At 44.0% G+C, this 23,516-nt stretch overlaps 1 protein-coding gene across 1 annotated transcript in view; it reads left to right on the forward strand.

The window, feature by feature from the left end:
* Positions 1-23,516, forward strand: part of CHST8 (carbohydrate sulfotransferase 8) — a 1,187,960-nt gene that overhangs the window by 301,481 nt on the left and 862,963 nt on the right. The window contains exon 2 of the mRNA XM_085637913.1: positions 17,086-17,310. Coding sequence (XP_085494039.1) covers positions 17,202-17,310 — 109 coding nt within the window. The 5' untranslated portion in view covers positions 17,086-17,201. The remainder of the gene's footprint in view (positions 1-17,085; positions 17,311-23,516) is intronic.

Below are 23,516 nucleotides of genomic sequence, written 5' to 3' on the forward strand. Positions count from 1 at the left end.
ATTGATCGTTTTCCAGAAAAGTGCTGAGCCCAAAGGCAAATACTGTTGGAGAGTTTCTTTTGAGAAGCTATTTCCTAAGAGCTAAATTATGTACTAAAATTACAGAAAAATGTTCAGCCCCCTGCCCTTCATGGCCCCTAGGAGGCAGAAATACCAGTGCACGTTTCACACACTACGCATAAGAGCCGTTTCTGGGAGGTCAATTTAGCTTTCACATCTAGGAGAGAAATGAAAATCAGCAGAACTTCATGGAGAAGAGTCTGGGCCTCTGGATGCAAACAAACAATGTGCCAGAGCTTGCAAAGCATCAACATAAACAGCTCTCAGATCACAGTGGCTGCTGTTCAGGCATCTTATGGGGCGGGAGTGAGGCGTGAAGGTACTGTGACCGCAGAATGGATCTTTGGACCTTCTCGTCTCCCCTTAAAATGGCGTTGCAGTCATACGAGGCATTTAATGACCGGCCGCGAGTCTCCCAATCTCACACAGATATCAATTGTTTGTGGCCTGAATTGGGTCGCCCCCAAAGGATCCCCCTCCACCCTTTCCAGTGGCCTGCCTTACACCCCTGGCCTTCTGTACTCCATCATTGGTCCTCACACTTGAAGCACCGGGCTCGGTGGCTCTTTGCCTCCTTGCACGAAGGCTCAAAGGTGCCTGCTGGTTCATTTCATTTGAAATAGAGGTTAGGGTGAATGCTTTTATAGCCTGTGCCCAGACACTTGCCACTATGGCACAGAAGTGCAATACGCACTGCCCCACGTCTCAGGACTGCAGTGCACAAAATGTCTAGGGCTGTTTTGTATCACATGGCTAAAAATTGGCCACGCTCAATTGATGAAATACGGTCCAGTGTCTTAAATTCCCGCTGTTGTACTGTAACTCACTTCCAATCCAGCCCACAATGCATTTGAGAAGCGTACATGATGAGTGTTTGCAATCGGTGTTTGAAAAGGCGAAAGGAAGAAGCGATCCTCCGAATCTTGAACCTCTTGTGACCAGCAGGAGAGCGGGCTCGGGCCAGTGATGCCAGCACCAGATGGGCCGGGGACCACAGCCTGGCATCCAGCAAAGCGTTGTTGACTTTGGGTCGTTGCCCACTGGGAAGAATGACCTTTTCTGTTTCTAATCAACTTCATCTCCAAGCGTGACTTCGGGAATGCCTCGCTTGCCTGATTTATGCAGAGCTGCCAGTAGGGTCGCCATGACAGCAGATAAATGTCAAGTGCTCAGTGTGGCCACTCACACCTCCCATCATTCATTACTTTTATTTCCACTTGGCAGCCAAGGAGACAGGGTCCAGTTGGGTTCAAGTATATTTCCATTCTTAAAAAAAATATATTATAATAATCAATCGAAGCCATTCCTCTGACCCCTCATTATCTCACCCCTGCGAGTTAAGGTATGTTTTTGATTTTGACGATGCTTTACTGCTGTGCGCATCAACAACTTGTAAGGGTAATTAAAGTTTTTGCTCGCACTACGTCATTACAGAAAAGGCACCTTTCATGGGGCAAGAAGACCTGATTATAATGTGAGTGCGGCTGTGCTTACCCTCGCTGAGTTTGCTTTATCAGCTATCCCAGTGCTAAATGTTTTTCTCTGTCGCCAATATTCCAATTTTTTATATTCGCTAATATGTTTTAGAGTAAATGGACGATCAGAAAAGATCTCGGTGCTGCCCACGTAGATGGCCTCTGCTGCTATGAATGTGCGTGATGCCTGCTTTTCTGAGCAGCTTCCACACGGCTGTTCCGACTCTCGCTAATTGACACCATAAGTCTCCAGCACAGTAGAGCCAACCTTTCCTCTCGCTCGAGTTCCTGACTGATTTTATATTAGTTGCTAATGCGTTTTCCCTTTTCCTTCCGCAATAAATACGTTGCAATAGTTTTCTTTATTTTGCTTGCTGCCCATATACTATCCTAACTGGACCGTTCAAATGTTAGTCATTCGGCTTTATTAACTAAATAAGTTATGACACTAATATGGCCATGCTGAAAGAATTTAATAACTTTTTATAGTTTTGCTTGGCATGCTTCATTGCACCCTGAGCCTACATGGCACAGACCAACTGAGGGGATATTTCCTGACCTGCAGACGATGGTGTGCACAAATTAGGAATCTAATTGACCAATCCTCGCTCAACCTAAAGGTTTTTAATTTCAAAAGATTTTTATTGGTTGTTTCCAAATAAGGCAATACATACAATATGGTGGTTTTGGAATTGTTGGATCCTCCTAGGTTAGCCCCAAAAGGGGTAGCAGCAACTCAGGGGCGGCTATGCTGCAAGGCGGTGCCCCGTGCGTGAAGCGCCTGCAAGCGGAGTTAAACATTAACCAGAGATTTATTTTGAAGTGGGCAAATGTTTAACCATGTACAATAAAGTGGGTGTTTAAAGCGTAAACTATAATTTATATTAGTCTCTGAAACGTGTGGCCACCTACATCCATCGCGCATATGCTCTTAATGGCGGCAGGCCCTTGCCTTCCCTGGCTGAGGCTGAGCCCACTGGCTTCATTTCCCGCGCAATGCAGACTTCTGCCGACAATCTGCCGACAGTCACTTGAGCAAAGTGTAAGGGCTTAATATTTTCCAGGAGTGTTATGTCCTGTACCAATTGACTGAAAGTGTGCATTAGTAGTGTTCTTGGGGGTGGGTGAGCCATCGAATTGAAAGGCCCAGCCGATCCAGAGCCGGGTCAAGGGTCTAACTTGGCTCTTATAGCCTGGGCACGCGCCGAGCCCTGCAAATGTTTGCCATCTATATCATAAACCAAATCTCATGTAAAGTATGATCAATAAAATTCAACAAAGTGTATTTTTCTGACATGTGGAAGCTTTGACATTAATGCGTCACATCATAGCACTGTACTGAGCAGTGATTGTTTCTAAACATGAACTTAGAACCATATATTCTCCTACCCTTGCAACAGTGCCACTAGTTTCTTCTCCTACCCTTGCAACAGTGCCACTAGTGAATTAAGAGGTAAGGCAGTTGTCATGCGAACCATGCATGTGGCCCAGATTCTTATAGCTAGAGCAACATTATAGTCTGCTAAATCAAACATAATAGGTTTTTGTACAGCTGGCATTCTGAACTCAGATATTTCATGGTGCTTTCTTGTGCAATGGTGAAGGGAAAAGGAGGATTGGTAAAATAAAATATTATTTGCCTAAGATCACGCAATTTGGGTGAGCTGGGAGCCAGGTTTTCGGTTTACACTATGTACGGTTCGTCTAGTAAATGTGTATCTATTTGTCCCTCCTTTTAACCTCCAATATTGATGCCTTGTCTGTGCCTCTTTGTTAATGAGGGTAGAGCGAGGATGGCAAGCAGTAGCCACATGAAAGCTCGGCTCGTTATGAGGTTGAGGTTACGAGCCAGGTGTCAGCCTCGAGCTGGGTCGCGCTTTCAGCGGCTCACCCACCTCTAGGTGTTACCATGTTCTAACACTAGAAGTCCTAGTTTTACAGGGCAAAAATACATTAACCTTTCATTCCAGTAACATATTTCAGAATGATGGCACAAGCCCTGGTTCTCCCACACCTGCGTGAAAGCAACGCTTTGCTCCGGGGCCAAACCAATACCACCTTGGCGCCCTCTCAAAGGCATCCTAAAGTCCGTGGCTCATCTCATCAAGAAATTCAACCTCAGCCACCCAATGCATAAAGAACAGCATTGGCTTCCTCTTAATTTATCTTCTAGACAAGTTGCACCTGCGACGAGTCTAACCAGAATAATACACTGACTTACCTGGTCAGACAATGAGTAACCCTAGACAGACTGCGGCAACACATCACTTGCCTAAACTGAAATCTGCAAGAAGGAAGGCACATAGAAGGCAGCCCCCTAACAGCTAAACTGCTTCTACCTGCCTGCAATGCATAAAGTAACTGAAGGCTTACCTGTTTAACCCCTTGCGTGCGGGTTTATTTCTCCCGCTGTGCGGGAGAAATAAACGGCGTTCGGGAACACGACGTCTCCCGGCCGTCGTGCTCACACGCCCACCGTAATGCACGACGGCCGGGAGACGTCGTGCGCACTCAAGGGGTTAAGGAGCATTCTCCTCAAACAAGAATTCACAGATGACCTGCATCAGTTTATTTCTAGTGGCCCTCTCCTGTTCTGCACTCCATTGCTGCATAGCTAGGTACAAATACCTCTACTTTGACATCCTGTGTATACCATTTGTACAATTCTTAAATTGCAGGTAGTTCTACCTTGTATTATGAATGTAGGACCGACTGGACTCATCCGTCAGAGACCTTTCACCTACGCTAATCAGTGGTTCTCCTTGTTAGAATGAAACAACCCACTAAATGTAGGTGTGTATTTGTGCCTAGGGTCATCCAGCACCCAGAGAAACATTTCAACACCATACATTTCTGAAAACTAGACACACGGAGGAGTACAGGGTGGCGTGTTTATTATTTTTGTATTTATTTTTATTCAGATAGTGTTCAGGATATATATACTTGTAGAGTAAACCATAATCATGAGACATGTTACAATTCCGTGTCTGAAGCAAGGCAAGCATAACCAGTCCCCAACCAACACAACAATGCATCGTAGGTTCGACGACTCCAGGCATAGCACCTCAGGGTCAGCGGTGGTGAATATAACCTGATAGTACTGTACGCAGGGACAATACAATGGTGTTATTTTGTCCCTGTATGTCTCCAACACCTGATATATCTGCGCACTGACAACTTCAAATTAAATGGTGCATACACTGGAAACACACATTGATATGTCAATAGAGACAACAGTATGCGTAAGCAGTTCAAACTTTATGCTGTCTGAGACTGTATGACATTATGCCAAGTATGCTTATGATATTGTATCGTGTTTCGTTGTTTATTTGATTGGTTGTGTAAAATCAATAAAAAACAGATATAAAAAAAAAAAGTAAGGCAAGGACTGGGGGTTCTAGATTTTGCAGCTCTCCTCGTGGTATGTAAGCATTAAGCAGGAGATTGGTGGAGACTGGAGTCACTCATGCAAGAAACTCAGAATCTTTAAAATTGTTGTACTCTACGGTTAAGCCGGCTAATTTAAAAAGGAATAATTTCTTTACTCTCAATAGAATTTATTGGATTCCCCAAAGGCTGGCTAGATTTGTACAGAACCCGATCCCTAGATGTAGATGATGTGGCCACCCCAAAGCAAAAAACAAGCGCATATTTGCCACCTGCCCCTTGATCCGCGGATACTGGGACATTTTGTGCAATCTTATTGTGGAGATTTTGGGAGTTAAAACGGAGTTGAACTGGGTGCTGGTGTTGTTGGGAGTGGCCACTGTTTCATTCTGCCTTCTGTGGAGAACTCAGAGATGTTTGATGTTTTATCTTGTGCTGTTGGCCAGAAGGGAGATATGTAAACATGGGTTAGATCCGACACCTCCTTCCCCGGATGATTGGCTCAAGGCTGTTCATCAGATCTGTGGGAGTTATGTGGGGACTATAATTCCAACTAACACCAAAGCATTACGGGTGTTTTAGCCCAGTTTGTTATGGTGGGGCCAACGCATGTGCATCAGGTGTAAGAATGATTCCCCCCAAATGTTTTCCTGAGATGGCAGTAGCTTTGGTGTTATGAGGACAAAAATAAATAAAGGAATTTTCTGTGAAAAAAAAAAAAAAGCAGTTCAAACTTATGGTACCTCATACATGTATACCGCTATGTGCGCTGCAGATGTAAGTTTTGTTACAAATACTTGGAGGGAACACCCAACCTTACGTGCATAGGCCCATGGCAGCATTTCTTTTACTGTAAGCTTAATATATGCGATACTGTGTTACAACTGTATAATAAAAGATAAAATGCAATTAAAGATATTTAAAAAAAAAAAAAAAAAAAATGGTGTTATTTTGACCCTGTGCTGACCTGAAAGATGGACCGGATTTGTTTCGCTGTATTGTCCCGCACAGAATAGATACTAGTTGACAAAAAGTTGTCAAATCGAGCAAGACTAAGCCATTTCCACATTATTGTAAGATAGAGGGCCTGATTTAGATCTTGGCAAACAGGTTACTCTGTCACAACAGTTACATATATCCTGCCTGCTGATATATAAATCTCATTATATCCATTGGGATTGATATTTCAGCAGATGGGGAAATCCTTCACTTTTGGGCCGGAGTAGCCCGTCAGTCATGATCTAAGTGAGGCCCATAGTATCTCTGGTTCATGATTGGTCTCCCTAACCTTCTCAAGCCCTGAATGTTTTATGTCATGCTATTCTCATAGCCTCAGCGTCACCTCATCGAGCATTCCATTCATCTCCTTTTAACTGTACAAAGTGCAACAGATGTCGACATAACAAGCCAAAAGAACTTATTAGAAACTTGGCAGCAGCTCAGTACATTCAGTTACGAATACACGGCTCCAGTTCCCACAAGTTGGCGTACGGGGGGGGGCAGTCAGAGTACTGAGACCCCAGCTGCACTACACACACACACCCTATATTGCCCATATCGATTCTGGTGAGGCTAGGCATGTGGCAACAGTCTTGAAATAAGTTAGGGGTCTGTGCCTCACCATCATCTCTCGTGCAAGTACCTCCCCATCTCTCATTAGCTCCCCCCTCTATAATGCCATCCTGGGGACTCTCTGAGATAGCATCCTGGAAGGTGGGTGGTGATTCCACCCCTGGTAGCTCTACACTCTCCATGTGATCACCAAAACCCCCATATTTCTAAGTCCCGCTCTGCGTGTTCATCGGTGCGCACCAAGGCAAGCCTTCGCTTCACCACTACCTCCCACTCTCTTATGTCACCCAGCCATTTGTGTATGTCTGGACTTCTACGTTGTGCGCAACATATAGCCAAGCTTCATTTCGCTACCATAAATCTCAATAGGGAAAATCTTGTACCCATTTTGTTTCCCTCTTGGGATGTGGGAGAACTCCCAACAGAGGGTGTTTAATCGAAAGTTCCATGTGTATGTGAGTAACCTCCCAGAGTATCCGCACCACTGTCTCCGAGTACCCCTTTAAGGTATGACAATCCCACACCATATGTAGGAATGCTGCTGTCATATTACTGCATCTAGTGCATGCTCCTGATAGAGAAGCATAGATTCTATGCATCTGTTGTGGCGTAAGGTAAGTACAGTGCAAATAGAAAAATTGTGTAAGCTGAAAGCGGGCATTACTAGCCACTTCCCTGACCTGGGCATAGGCCAACTTCCACTCTCCATCTATGAGCGGCATTGGCAAATCCGCGGTCCACCTATCTCTCACTACTGTAATGTCAGTGTGCCGGTCTGCATTTAGTGCTTTATAAATACAGGATATCAAGCCCATATTGGATCCTTAGTCTTGCAATAATATCGGTGTCTGTGACTCCACTGATTCCACAGGGAAGTCTGTACACAACTCCTGGGCCGTACAGGACAACTCCGTGTATAGCAAAAGCGCCACCAGAAATAAGACTTGCGCATTGCCCATAGTTATAAAAGTATTGTTAAGGCAAAGATCCCCAGCCATCGTACAGCCACCCTCTGTCCACTGTGTCAGATTCATTGGAGAACATATTTTCTGAAAAGGTCTTAGCCACCCAATGTGGAAACATTCTGGCATAAAGTGCCCTGCTTAGTACCCGATTGCTGCCAATTCCCAGACGTTTGCCATCTGATGAACATTAAACAGGCAGGCACTCGGAGCCCCCCTGGTTCCCCACATTAATTACTTTGGGTAGTCATCTCCATCCACCATCCCAGTTAGTAGCTTCTTTTCCCCATTCACCCCTTCCTCACACCACTGGGCAGCGTACTGTAGCAGCCCTGCTATATAGTATATCTGCAGATCTTCTGAGGCCTAGTCCCCGTGCTCCGGTTCCCACTTCAGAATCTCCAATTTAACTCTACTTCTTTTACCCACTCATACCAGGGACACCAGAAGGCTGTTAAACTCAATAAATATGGACCTCCGTATTTTACATCGTGAATTCCGTGAAATATAGAGGCACCAGTGAAGTAGTACAATTTATCTCACAGTTATCATGCCCATCACCGACACTGGTAGCTGTTTCCAGAACTGGATGGAAGCCTGCAGGGCCTCAACCACTCTTCCCATATTCAGGTGATACTGATCCTCTAGGGAATCAGGGAATGTGCAATCTGGGTTCCATGATAGCGAAAATCACTGCTCTCCCACACAAGTCCCTTCACAGGGAGATCAGCTGGAGCTTGGCCCTCATGTCTCACCAGTGGAAAAAGCACAGTTATGCGTCCATTCACATGCATTTCCGACGCCCTGCCAAAATCATCGATAATTTTCGTTAAGATTCTAACCGACCGTTCTGGGTGTCAGACATCTACAAGGGCATCATCCACATAGAGTGAAATGATATATGAGACCTTGCCAACTTTTATACCCCTCTCATCCATATTGCGCCATAATCTTAATGCTAAGGGTTCTATCGCCAAAGCGTAGAGAAGCATGGACAGGGGATATCTCTGTCTCATGCCTCTCTCAACCAATATACAATCAGACACTACGTCCTGTACAAACTACGGTCACTGGCTTGGTATAAAGGAGATGTATCCAGGACAAGAATTGTGGCCCTAGTCTCATGCATCTCAGCACTGCCCACAGAAAATCCCAGCTCAGAGAATCGAAAGCTATTTTTGATATCTAGCACCCCTAATGCAGCATCCATGTCTGTGCCCTTTATCGAGTTCAGCATATGGGTCAGCCGCCTATGATTCATATGTGTCTCACGGCTGGGTATAAAACTGAATTGGTTCTCATGGACCAGATGTGGAACCACCCTGTGCAATCTAATTGCAGGAACCTTAGACAAGATTTTGGTGTCAACTCCGAACATAGATAGTGGCCTATATGAGCTAGGGTCTGTTAGATCCCAATCAGCCTTAGATATCAACAATTTGGGCCTCTCTTATGGACTGTGGCAGTATCGCCAAGTGCTGAGCCTCCCAAAATGTCTTCAGCAAGCGGGGGTCAAGCAAGGCAGACTTACTCCATCGGGAGTCCATCCAGTCCCAGCGCCTGACTCTACTCATTTCTCTTATGGCTTAATTCAACTCTTCCACCCAGAGTTCCTCCTCCAGATCCATTCTCTGTGCTACAGTAAGCTGGGGAAGTTCAAGATGATCCAGATACTCCCCGATGCCCTCCAAGGAGTCCTATGCTGACTTTCTATAGACCGCTAACAAGTGATCCCATAGCAAAGCATTAACGTCTGTGTCTGCACCACCGCCTCATCCTGTTTTAAAGAGCGAATCATCAGGGTTAACCCCCCATATTTTGAGTAGCCCCGCAAGCACCTGAACAGTCTTGTCCCTGTCTTATGTACGGCAGTCTAACCTGTCCCACAACTCCCCCACCTTCCTCTGGGCCGCTATCAGCTACTCACTTCCTGACCCGCCACATGGGCGGTGTGCTGGAGAGTGGCCAGTGCCATTTCTTCCTGACCACTTTTGCCTCATGCTGACATCAGGTACTGCTGACCCTAGAAATGCAGTCACCTTGTAGCACAACTTTTAATTCATTAAATTCTGTCCCCCTATAAGATGTTGAAGTCCAAATAGCCTCAACATATCAGGGCAACACCTCGCGGAGCTCCTCCCGAATTGGGGCATCAGAGTCTCCATAGGGGGACCCCAGCCGCTCCCTTCTTGTGCCATACTCCAACATTAGTGTAGCATGATCTGAAAGAGCTCTAACCAGAAAACTTGTACTCAGCACATTAGCAACTATTTCCCCAGCTACTAAAATGGTATAGGCAGCTATATAGATCATGTACCGGGGTGTAGCAGGAAAATTCCGTAATGGCTGGGTGCATCTCCTGCCATATATCCTTAAAGTTCACCAGATCCAATAACTCCTTTCAGCCGGCCATCATGTTGGGTTTAGTGTCCAGTCTAGGGGGGCGTCTGTCCAGTAGACTATCCAGGACACAAAGTCTCGTGCCCAGATGAATGTTACAAATAGTGTGTGCTCAGCCATGCTAAATCTATAATCCCCACCTATACCTATAAGCCCCAACCTGCCCCACCAGGACCCCCCTCTGAATGTGCAACCTGCAACTCACCACACTTCTTGTAACTATTGCGCAGCTGCTTTGGACTGTAACTTCATAGAATAACCCCCCCCCCCCAACTTGGGAAAATACTCGTATCTCCCCAACCATTGCCCCAAGTAAGTTCAGCCTCCCCTCAACTTAGCATCACCTCTGCATGTAGCGATGCAGTTTATGGCGGGTAACTAGATCTGTCTACAGCTTCTATAAAATTGTACCATGGGGACGGCTTCACCCAGTGCTGACAGCAAATACAGCCCTCTCTGAACTCAGCCTGTCCCAGACCTACCCCTGCCTTCACATGATACACACTATCCAAACAACGTGGGTACCCACACAACTCTGTACAGTGACTATCACTCCAACTCTCACCTAACCTAACTCTAGCTAATAAAGTAATGCAAACTGGGAGGCTTGGGCCCATCTATACAGTGCATTCCCTCTGGCAACAGTCTAACAGTTTTAGTGCAGTCCCAGCAGATTCAAAAGGGAGACACATGCATAGGTAGCACAACGTTTCCCTTAGTAGCTGCCCAGGGGCCAACCTAACAGTGATTGTCAAAGCACAGGTCCCCTGCACCTGAAACGAAAAAGCATTACAACACAACAGATCTGCATCAATCCTCTCCCAGCTCTGGAGTCTCGTCCACCACTTCTAGGCTACTTTCTCCAGAGTTAGTGGCTGTCACTGCATCCACCAATGCACTTGTTGCTGCACTCTCTGTCTAATGGTGCTCTATTTCCAGGGTGCCATTTTGACACACTACCACCCGGGATGTGGACCGGGAGGTTCTTCTGCTATGACCCCCTACAGCTTTCGGGAGACCAAGTCCAGCATTGACTCCAGGTCCAGTCCCTAGATCCATGTAACTGTGTCAGAGATCAACCTTCCCCCGTAGTTCCAGCCAATCCCATATGGCCTTCGGTGTAGTGAGGAACTGAGTGTAGCTATCATGAATTACTTTCAACTTCACCAGGTAGAGTAACATGTACTGTAGTCCCATTGCCTACAATTTTTGTTTAATGCCCCCAATTGTCTGTCTCAGTTGAAGCACCCTTTGTGTGTGTAGTCGAGGAAAATCCAGATCACACGTTTCTCAAAATTGGTGTCACAATTTTGCCTGACTGCTTGCAGGATCTCGCCTCTGTCTGTATTTGAGATTTTTTGTGACCAGCATTCTGGGCAGTACTCCCGGTTGCGGCACCAGCGCCCTGTGTACCTTCTCAACCAGAAAAAGCTGTGACAGATTTGCTGTAGGTAATGTTGATTGAACCCAACTTTACAAAAAGAGCTCCAGTGTTTGGCCCTCCAACCCCTCTGGGAAGACAAAAAATCGAAGATTGCTGCACCTCTGCATCCTCCACCTGGGCCTCCAGTCCATTGGTCAGTATCGAGAGATAGGTCCTCTGCATCTTAAGGACAGCCACTTCCTCTTGCAGCTTGCAACAGTTTGTTCAGTGGCCAAGGACCTCTCTGCTAACTTTCAAAGGTCCACTTGCAGCACAGCAACTTCCTGGGAGACCGCCTCAATCTTGGCTTGTACATTGCGCTTGACAGCTCAATGGTTGCAAGTATTTGAGCACCATTGGGTCCCTGGGCTCCTGCAGTCCCCCCCCCCCCCCCTGCATACACACAGTCTACGACAAGCCCACCCAGGACTGCAAACTGGTCCATTTTGGTTTGTTGAGGACTTCCCGGTGGTCTGTTTTTCCTGGTTGTGTGAATTGACAAGATAGAAGTGCAGTCTTTTTCTGTGGTAAGGGGGGGGGGTGTCCCTGCTCCCAAGCACTCCAGCCTCTCAGTGCCTTGAGAGTACTGCACCGCTGTACACCCGTGGGCTTATCAGGAGGTCTGCAAAGTGCTGCCAGTCAGTGAATCCTCCATAGGGGACATGGGCACCTAAAGTATCCCCTCGACTGTCGCCCAGGGAAAACATCACGTTACCTTCACCCCCTGTGGATTGGACTACAGCCTCTCCAAGGTGCTCTGTAATCAGGGAGAGGAGACGCACACAATTCCAGGTCAATGGCAGGCCACTCACTAAGTCTTCTCTCCTAAATCTGGATCATCCACTCCCCAGTGGCCACCGCCGAAGCCGAGTCACCTGTAGAGGCAAATCTGTGCATCCAAGAGTGCAGGGGGAAGTCTCACAAGAGCAGCGGCTGAACCTCGGCCACCTGGTGACCGCCACTTCACCGGGTTTCCCACCGGTCCCCAGCCATTGCAGGCGGCAGCCTATTGGCCACCAGATGCCTCACTGGGTCAATCTCCAGCTTTGTCTCCGGATGTAGTCCTGCAGCCTTCACCACACTTCCTCCCCAGCTGGTCAAGGCAGCAGCCTCCAGCATGCCACCACAATGAGGGGGCGGCCTCAGTGTCACAGGGCCTTGTCGTCAGGCTACCCAGGCATCCCATCAACAGTCTCTCAGCTGGTGATCTAAAGGTTTAGCCTAATAAATAACACGGTGGTCCAGCATTGTACTCCAAGGACTGCGAGTATTTTGTTTCAAGAAACAAATTAATTCTCCCAGTATATTAAAACCGAATACTGTACTGTGGTTACATGTGCGAGTGCTTCTCAAATTAAGATATTAGAAAACATTTACCTCACATAGTGTGTTGTTGCAACAGTGTTATTGATTACCAAAGCACAAAGTTGGAAGACGACCCAGCTTACTTGGCTGTTTACCCTATTTGATTGAGATCAGACACCTAACTTTCTTTACATTCGTCCCGTTTTTTTTCTTCGCAATTCCCTGCTGATTAATTAGTCCCTCGTCAATATTATTAGGAACAAAAACACCCAGCGCATATTACATTTGTGCCTGTACAAAGTGTTTGGGCCTTATTTGCAAATTGGCCATAATTATGATGAATAATGTGTACAAACAGTGTTTTTGTCCCTCTTGTTAATACTTCCATTTTGCATGTTTTGAACTCGCTGTTACACTTAGGAAAAAGCAAATGCAATTCACCCATTCGCACCAATACAAAACTTGCCGCAAATACGATTTGCACCCATTGTTGTACCAGCGCTGACTCTAAATGACCCAGTTGTAGTTTAAAAAGCTATCTATTAATCATATTTGTGTAATTTTGGATACATAAGGTTGAAGCAAATATAGCTGTCCTAAAAGATGTGAGCACTTTCCGCAAGTAGGATGTAGCAGCTGTGATCAGTTTCCATATCCATGACTCTGGCAGGATCCAAATTGAATAAGCTTTCAGAAATCTTAAATGACTTCCCTTAGGAGTTGCATAAAGGTCTGCGCAAAAACTGTTTTGAAATGGTTTTTGTTAGACCTGGGATCCTTGGCTTGGTGTCTCACCTGACTTTTTGCCTTCAGACCTCATGTTTTTGCTGACTTCGTTTCAGTTGGCCTTACGACTCTGCACACTTTACCACTGCTAACCAGTGCAAAACTGCTTGTGCTCTTTCTCTAAACATGGTTATGTTGGCTTATACCCAATCAACATACGTACTTTACTTATAACTTCCTAGTGAAATGATACTATATGTTCCCAAGACCTGTAAATTAAATGCTACTAGTGGGCTTGCAGCAATGATTGTGCCACCCACATAAGTAGCCGCTTGACCATGTCTCAGGCCTGCCATTGCAGAGCCTGTATGGGTAGTTTTAAACTGCCATGTCAACCTGCCAAAATAAACCTTTTGTCAGGCCCAAACTTTTAATACATATACGTTACCCCTAAGCTAGGCCCTGGACAGCCCCAAGAGCTGGGTACAGTGTATTTTAAAACTAGGACATGTACTACTTTCAAGTTTTACATGTCCTGGTGGTGAAAAACTCTTAAAATTAGTTTTACACTACTGCAAGGCCTACCTCCGCTATAGGGTAACATATGAATTACCTTATTGCATTTTAGAAGTGTAATTTCCAAATGGGAAAACGTAACTGGTTCAGTTTGGTGCCTCTGGAATCCTGTTTTAAAATCCAAACTTATGCTGAAGTTGAATTTTAGATTACAATTCTGAAAATGCCACTTTTAAAACTTGAGTGCCAGTGCTGCACAAGACTTTTGCCTACTCTTATTTTGACCGTGTGTTGAATTAAACAATCACATAGTAGACTCCTTTTTCGGTCAGATTTAATCAAAGGGGTAACTCAATTACATCAGTTTTTTCTTTTACATTTTTCAACAACTCATGATCTCTTCATAAAAAAACCACACCGTGTTTTGAACAATAATTTTGTGACACAATATAAGTACAAATTTGTAAGATTTCAACACCTTCCAAAATACAATTTAAACAAAAAAACATTCAGCTCTTCAACATTCATACCCATACACACCCATTCATATTCTTCAATAAATATACAAAACTGAGTGAACACTGTGTCAAATGACACGTGAAGGCAGAGCAGCAGAGCCACAGAATCCCAACGAGACGCGGGAAATTCGTTACATTAAGCGGTACGAACACGACCGGCAAACTTTGGAGTCATCATTTTTTCAAACAAACGGCCGGTGCCAAGACTATAAGTCACACCGAGGAGTCGGAAAGAACTAACAAAGACCCCCGAGATTTCTCACCTTGACGCACACTTCAAAATAAGTCGGGCTCAACAGTTCGAGGTAGACGGCTAAACACGTCCCCTGTGAGGCATTGACTGCATCTAAGTTGCAGTACATTGGTCCTGATGAGGTTCCCAGCAAGATACGGGTTCCGAAACGCGTAGACCTTACGAACAAAGGCCAATCGTTCATCTTAAAAATCTATTTTCAAGAAAAGAAAGAGTATAGGCAACGAAAGTATAAATAACGTTTCTGGATGGCCTTCACGTGTCATTTGACACAGTGTTCACTCAGTTTTGTATATTTATTGAAGAATATGAATGGGTGTGTATGGGTATGAATGTTGAAGAGCTGAATGTTTTTTTGTTTAAATTGTATTTTGGAAGGTGTTGAAATCTTACAAATTTGTACTTATATTGTGTCACAAAATTATTGTTCAAAACACGGTGTGGTTTTTTTATGAAGAGATCATGAGTTGTTGAAAAATGTAAAAGAAAAATATGATGTAATTGAGTTACCCCTTTGATTAAATCTGACCGAAAAAGGAGTCTACTATGTGATTGTTTAATTCAACACACGGTCAAAATAAGAGTAGGCAAAAGTCTTGTGCAGCACTGGCACTCAACTTGGTACTTATTAATTGATTTGGCCTTGCTGCCACTTAGTCAAACCCAGAACTGTTCTTCCACTTTTAAAACTTGGCATTTTCTTGCCTTAGCCATTTGGTGCATGGCACACACAATAGCAGCTTAGGTGTGACTGGATGGGCTATAACTGGCAGGATGAGAGGAAGGAGCTGGGCTCAGCCCCATTTTAATAGGCTGTGTCTTGCCTCCACAATGGGGCTGCATTTCTGCTGTAGTTATTCTGGAGCAAGGGCCAGGAAGGCAAGGCATCTGTGCACTTCAAAGGCATGCCTCTTGAAGCTTCTCTCAACTTCAAAGGTACCTCAGACACCACCATTTCAGTGAGCTTCTGTACTGTGGTACTCTGCCAGGAAGGAGGACTGCTGCTACAAGAACTGCCACTCTTTTGGACTGTTGCTCTAAAGGAACTCATGCCCTGCTGTGCTGTCCTGCTGCCCTCTTGCCTGGGGAAGAACTGGACTTTCAACTTAATCCTGAATTCAGGACCCCAGAGTGACTCAAAGGGCAAGTGTTCTGGCCTCATGCTCTTAGCCTCATGAACATAAAATGCTCCAAAATCAGCTTCTAAACCCAGCTGCAGCAAAATCCTGACCCCCAAGTGCTGATGCTGGACCCCGGGTGTGACTCACGGGCTCTTGAAATCATGCTTTTGGGCTCTTTGTGATGACAAAAAGGCCAGTTTGCACCCTGATCAGCCCTGCTCATATGGAAATTCAGTGCAAGCTGCTGCCAGCCCATCTGTTCACAAGCACGCATCGATCACACGCGGAGGACCACCAACGTGAAGCACCAGTCCGCCCTTCCGTGACTCCTGGCCTGCTCTTTGCGCCACACTGACCAGTGCTCATGATTCCCTCATTGCTCCCTGTTTCCCTCTCCAATGTGAACAGGACTCTTGCCACAAAACTTGAGTAGGTAAAACTTCAGTGGGATCAATCTGGGACCGTATCTGACCCGCGCGCCATTGCGGTTGGCCTGAACTTTGGCTTTGACTCGGTTCAGTCTGACCAGATAGCTGCAGTTGGGGCTTTCTGCTTAGAGGCGCTTTTTTACAGTTTATTCTTTAAATATTCATATCTCTGATTTTCCTGATTGGATTATTGTCATTTTGGATTTGTTTTATATGTTAAATTAGGCTCTATTGTTTTAACCTGGTGTTGTATCTTTTTGTGTGGTGTTTATACTGTTTTACCATTTAAAGTGTTGCACAAATACTTTACACATTGTCTCTAAGTTAAGCCTGACTGCTCTGTGCCAAGCTAATAAGCGGTTGAGCACAGGCTAATTTGGGATGTGCTTGTGCCTGACCCTGGCTAGGATTGTAGTTGCTGCTTGACCAGGGCTCACACCTCAGTCAACCAGTAACCCAATTTCTAACAGTTTTGCTTGGATGTTTCAATTTTGTACATGAGAATATGTTAGAGGTTTTGCTGATTTAGTTCTTTGCATTGTTTATCACCTTTATGTTGGATAACTGTGTGATACATGGCCATATGCAAACACTGGAATTAAAAATAAATTCATATCTCAAACCTGGTGCACTGCCCTGAAGTTTTTAGCCCTTAGTTTCCTCAGTGTTTTATTTTGCTTACAGGAGGGTCCAGATGGTGACTGGAGTGGACAGATGTCATGCCTTTTGTCTGGATAATGTTTACTTTTCAGTCATTGTTCTGAGCATCATTTTGGATATTTATCAGTTTCATGTATCATTGCATGTTTTAGTTGTCAGTTTTGTACTGATTTCATGAAGTTCAGTTGTGTTGCATTTTTTTTTATAACCTGAACATCGAACGTCCGAACTGGCGGACATTAAAATAATGTTTACATATATATATTTTATCACTTGCAGATCGTGTCATAATGGATTGCAAGCCGAGAAGATGAGACTGTAAGTGGAGAGTTGGTCTCCGAGGCCGCGTGCACTTGATTCTCCCTGGATACACCTGGATTGTTTGGAGAATAATTATGAGGCTTACCTGCATGTTCTCATTCATCTTGCTGTTCGGAGCAGCTGGACTTGTGGTCTTCATCCATCTCCAGGATCCAGCCATCATAGTACACCAGCAGACACCAGGTTGGCATCTGGATTTCTATTTAATTCTCCTATCTTGTTCAGTGCAAATGTTTCTGCATCTTCTGCTCCAGTCATATTTAAATATGAAACCTTTGTTTGCTTGGCATTTATCTTAGTTGGGGAACATGCAGTACATTTTTCAATGCACCTGTAAGAAATTGGATTATTATTTAGTGTGGGTGACTTCCCACCTCGAAGAACATTTACAAATCTTGTCAGGGTGAGCCCTCAAAATCACTAAATTTGAGCTCAACTTCGACAAATTTGAGCTCAACTTCCCCTGGTAGTTAAAGCATAGCACAGACAGGCTTAATATAGTGCAATGTGTAAAGTATTGATGCAATACCAAAACGGTTATAAAGTCAAAACACGAAGCAATACAAATCTGAAACTGCATTAGAACAACGGAACAAAACGTAAGAAATAAAAGTACACCAAAATTACATAACTCCTATCAGGGGAACCAGAGAGATGAATGTTTAAAATTTTAAGCAGAAATTGCTTCTAAAACCTAAAAGTGGAATGATAGTCTATGGAAGCAGCAGAAGAGGCTGACCGTGATGGAGCCCTTGTTGGATACAACCAGTGGATCGGTCTCAGTGAAAGTCTGGAAGCCAAATGTTCCTAAGTCTCAATGCAGAAAGAGACTTTGTCACTTTTTGAGAAGAAACATCGTCCTTGAGCCGGCCACCACTGCTGAAATTGTAGCTTCTGCAGTGGAGTCGAAGGCAGATTGGTCTTGCTGTAGCTATGGAGCTTTAGAGATTTCTTGCTGAAAACACAGAACTGGGGCTGTGTCGTTCTTTTCAGAGGTTCTGGAAGCCTTGACTGAGATGAAGTTGAAATTCAATCAGACCGCGTGGAACTCCCAGTCAGATACTTTTTCTAGCAAGTCCCCTGAAGCTTTGGAGGTAAAGTTGTTCAAAGTTTCTAAACTTTCTTCTGGTGTCCAAAGAGCCACAGGAGTACCCTTTTAAGGCCCTCAGGACCGGAACTTCACGGCTCTCTTGGTGCCATGGAGAGGCAAAACTCTTTATCCTGGCTACAAGAGGAAACATATCCAGTCCTTCAGGACTCGTCACAGATAGCAGGTCCAGTCCTCTTCTGTTCTTCATTGGATCCAGAAAGTGTTCTGAGGATGGTAACTTGGGGTGCCATATTTATGCTGGGCATTAGCTAATGGCTCGTAGTGAATCATGGCACTCACTGAACAATAGCGTAAATGTACCCTGGACAACACTACCCTCTTTTTCAGTAGTTCCTGTTTCCTTTACTGTAAACCGACCCGAAAGGCCATGTTTAAGGGCATTTGCAAGGTCACAAAAGTCTTTGGCCACACTACACTTGAGCTCTGGGGGTGCATGTGGGAGTGCCTCAGAGAAATCATCAGTTTCATCCCACATCTAACACTAAAATGTATTTTGGTGCAGGCCCTGGACTCACAATAAACCAGGAGACAGAAGTTAATGAAACAAAGCAGAGTCCTCAGTGCCCAGAAAGAAGATACACAATAATTGTTCTTGTGTCCCGTTTGATCCCTTTCGGAGTGCAAATATTTTACTTGTTCTTCAGACAGACCTGACAGGCAGGAAGTGACACTGTTGTGCCAACTGGTTGGCCACAGCCCCCCACCCTCAATATTCAGATTAACTCAGAGGAGTTGTCGCTGCCCACTCAGGTCAGTGTATTGTGCAGCTCCTGGGAGGAATTTCCAGCCTCATTCAGGTCAAGTACAGGCTGGAGCGTTAATGTGAACTAGCGTTCAGGAGAGCCAAGCAGGCCAAGATAACTTTCTAAAAGTAACTTTTTCGTAATTTTTATGAACATCTGACTTCACTATTGTATTGGAGTTTTAATCATTAATAAAAGTAATGGTTTAATTATTTTTCTGTGGTTGGACCCATTCCTGAAATACAGTATTATAATATGGTTTTTTTTTTACATGTGACTTGGTAATATTAATTTTCTAACTTATCCACTTTTAAGTGCCATGCAACCTGCCTTGTGGGGTGACTTCCTAATATTCAAAAGGAAGGCCTTTACTTTTTAAAAAGGGACATTTTGACATGCCTCACTGCAGGTTTTATATTGCAGCAGTCAAGCTACACAGAGTAGGCCTTTAGCCATATGTGCACTGCCACTGTAGTGGATGGCACAGTAGGTGCTGCAGTCCACAAGTGGGGATTTAACTTCCAGACTCCAAATGCACTTCCTTCACCATACACTGGGATCATAAGGCAAGTTAAATGTGCTGATCAGGAAACAGCCAATTTAAACATGTTTAAGGGATGGGGGCGGCAAAGTCGCTTTACTTCTGGTTAGCAGGGGAAAGTGCACAAAGCTCTAAAGCCAGCAAAAAGGTGGTCCAGAAAAAGGCAAAATAAACCAGGGGTGATCATGGAGTAAAGATGGATTTCCTACAGCAGCATATCGCACACTTCTCAGAGGCCATCCTTTGAAGTGAAATGCAGATCGTAACATTCTGTTCATGTTAAGCTTATTGCAAAACTTGGATGTCCCAACTACTTCAACTAATTGAAATGTAATGAAATGCGTGAGCCTTATTGATTATTTCAAGTAGTTGTCACTGTTAGCATTATAGTATGGCATCCATTAACCACCTCTGATTCTTTTTTTTTAATTTATTTTTTTTATTTGGAGTTTTATATAGCGCAAACTTGACCCAAATCCAATCAGGTATCAGAGCGCTTTACATAGCACCAGTTACGTTACATGAGGACACACATTCATTTTTTGTTAGGCACGTAGAGATTAAGTGATTTGCCCAGAATGACAGGATGTTCTGTGTCGTTAAGGAGACTCGAACCCAGTTCCACAGGTCCGAGGTCGAGCGCCCTAGCCGTTAGGCCAACTCTTCTCCCTAAATTCGACAGTACTCTTTGGTTAATATCACAATAGCTACTGCAGGATATGAATTACCACATAAAAACGAATGCATTTGTTTTGAAAATGTATAGGCTTACACTGCTGTCTGCCTGAAAAAAAAAATCTTCAAGGGACTAGGATCATTTTAAGTCATGAATGATCGTGGGGATTTTAGTGGGAGTGCGAGTTAAAAAGTATTCTTCGTTTGGTGGTTTAATATTTTCAAACACTTTCAATGGGGCTTCTGTGGCTTGAGGATATTGTCTAGTGAATAAAGGAAAACTGATAAAATAGGCAAACCTGGCTTCACATATCAAACTAGATGCGAATTACTCCACATGACCACCTCTATTTGTACTGCAGAAGAGGCACGGGAGAGTGTGAATGTGACAGTGTCAGTTCTCAAAGCCACTTTGTGTATATGGTGGATTTCCATATTGAACGCGGGGAGCACTGGCTCAAAGGCATTCGTTGTCTGTGTGAGTAATATATAGGGTGACCAGGCGTACCGGATTTGCCAGGACAGTCCTGGTTTGTCACCAGGTGTCCTGGCAGATTTCAGGAAATTTAGACCATGTTTTTAGACAGGGTCAACTGCAAACGTCAGGAGGTTCTTTTTTTATGTTTTACAAAGCAGGGATATTTAGCAGTTGTTTCAAGAAAGCAATTTAATTAACAGGCAAGTTACTTGGCTTAAAAAATGTATTTTATTTATGTTCTTACTGCCTGTTCTGTTCTCCGCTGAGGAGTGCTGTCATTCTGTGCGCTCGCTTGAAGAAAATGTGTAGCCCTTCTTCTATTTTTGTGAAATGTCCCGGTTTTTTGCTTTAAAAATCTGGTCACCCTAAATATACATATATACAGAGGTGCAACTAGAGCCAAATTTCGGGGGGGGCTAAGAAAAAATTTCGGGGGGGGGCTGAATCTTTTAAGCCATAGGCAGAGTGGAGCTGCAGGGGCTCTTAGAAGGGGTGAAACACCAGCGAGGCCTCATTAACATGCAAATGGTCTTTTAAAGACCTGTGAAGTGCTCTGGTGCGGCTGCAAGAAGACGGCTGCCGGCCCGGGAAGCTGTCTCAGTCCGGGCTGCCACACACGACGGGGGGGGCTGAAGCCCTGTGAGTCCAATGGGTGTTGCGCGCCTGCATATATATAACATTAGATGACGATAAATGGGACGGATTGTTGTATCAGTACAAATGATGGTAAGTCTGAAAGTGAATGCAATAAAGACTGGAATATAGGCGGTCAGTCTCTGAATAGCTGGCTACTAGCACACTGACATCTTTTGGTGGTATTTACAAGAAGAGAGGAGGACCAACGGACCATTGATTTTAGTTGTCATCATTCACTTCAAATAGCTTTCTTACAATATTTTCACATTATGAATTTAGATGTAAGATGTATAAGCCATGTTCTGATTTAATAGTGCCACCATTTTGGTAGTCAATCGGTCTTCGGGACAAGAATTTTTTTATTTACTTTACATGTGTCTTTTATTCCTGCTCATAATTATGGTCTAATGTTCTTTAAAATGTTGCAGATTCTACAACATCCCACAAATATTACCCGTTTACCCCATGTGTAAATGCAAAGGATTCCACATTTAAATGTATAGTTTAAAATCGGGGGTATAACTGCATCACAATCAAAGGTGGGTGAACATCCCCAGAACAAGCATTAGCAATGCAATAGGTCTCGCATTATTAAAGTTTGAGCTATTGGCATTGCTAAATAATGCAACACCAATAGCTCAAACTTTAATAATGCAAGACCTATTGCACTGCAAATGCTTGTTCTCAAGTTTGTTTGAGATTAGCTAGGGGGCCTAAGTTATTAAGGTTGAAAAAACTGGATTTTCTGTTGTGTGTCTTTATGATGGTGCGACGGCAGCCTCATCCATATATGTAGCGGTTTCCGACTGTAGGCATTTGTTTTCCATCTATACAGGTATGGGGGTGGACAATCATGACCACAACACACCTGCTCATTGACAAAACAAGACGCAACAATTGACCATGCCATATACAGAACTCTAGTACCCATGTCTGCTAAGACTTTAATTACAGTGTGAAATCTGTCAGGATTGTGACCATAACAGGTCGCCACATTGGACATTTGAGCCTAAGCTTTGGCTATATTTTGTCTTTAAATATGTGTATATTTTTTGTGCACGTATAATTAGATCAATGTATACATTTCTGTGTAAATGTTTCCATATGTTTATCTGAATTTCTATGTTCATATCTGTAAATGTACATATTTAGTGCTTAATTATTTCTTGCTACGGCAACTCTGGCTTCCAAATGACAATTTCTCAATTTGTGGGATTTATGGATTGCAACCAATTATGGAATTTCTTTCTGGTTAGTGCCCTGTGGTACTATCTGAGGTCCATTGTTCACTGGACTGCAGATCAACATTCTTTTAAAACTAGTAGTTTCTTTACTAAAATCCACCCTACTACCGAATATAAAGTCTGTTTTTTATTGTTATCACTGCCAACGAGATAATCATAAAACATAGGTTGCTTATTGCTTCGGAGAAAACATATTTTAACACCATCTAAATTTGTAATATAAATAACACATAGATGGTAAGGTGCACTGGAGACCAACAGTGCCAACTCTGCGTTCTGGTTACTGTTTATTGCTTCTCAACCTTGTGACTCCTCATTTATCATCGAGGTATTAGGTCAAAGGTTAACATAATTTAGTTTTGCAAGGCAAAAAGTTAAATAACTATTTGAAAATCGTTTACTTTGAAGGCAAAAAGGTCTAAAAGAAACAACTTGAAGTTTGAAGAGTGAAAAATGTAAAAAGACAGTAATATGACATTTCAGTGTAGTAAGTACCAATGATAGGCAAACAGGCTTGCACACAATAAAGGGAAAGGAGCTATTTTGAATGCAGGTGTCGAATCTTTAAGTGTACTTGTTTCATTATCGTGTTAAGGTGCAGCAGAGGAACCTGAACCAACCAGTAATATGAGGAGATGCCGGAATGAAGCAAACAAACAAACAGGGTGCTAGTTGACGATAAATTAAAAGCAAAGGAGGTCTTTGCGGAAGCGGCTGCCATACATACGTGCTGTATTTTTCTGACATTTGGAGGTGGGGTGGGGCGCTGCCACAGTGACGTTAAGAATTTCTGGAATTTTTAATCCGAAGACAGGATGGGAAGGGGCTGAAGCAGGCTCCCGATTGGGACCTAAATAACTGATATCAAGGAAGGACGACGGGTGTGTGATAGCAGGGCAGGGAACAGGGGAGAGAGAGATGATTCATTTGCATCAACAATTCCATCAGAGGGTCAGGAGTT

This window comes from Triturus cristatus, chromosome 12, assembly GCF_964204655.1.
Source record: "Triturus cristatus chromosome 12, aTriCri1.1, whole genome shotgun sequence".
Taxonomy (NCBI): domain Eukaryota; kingdom Metazoa; phylum Chordata; class Amphibia; order Caudata; family Salamandridae; genus Triturus; species Triturus cristatus.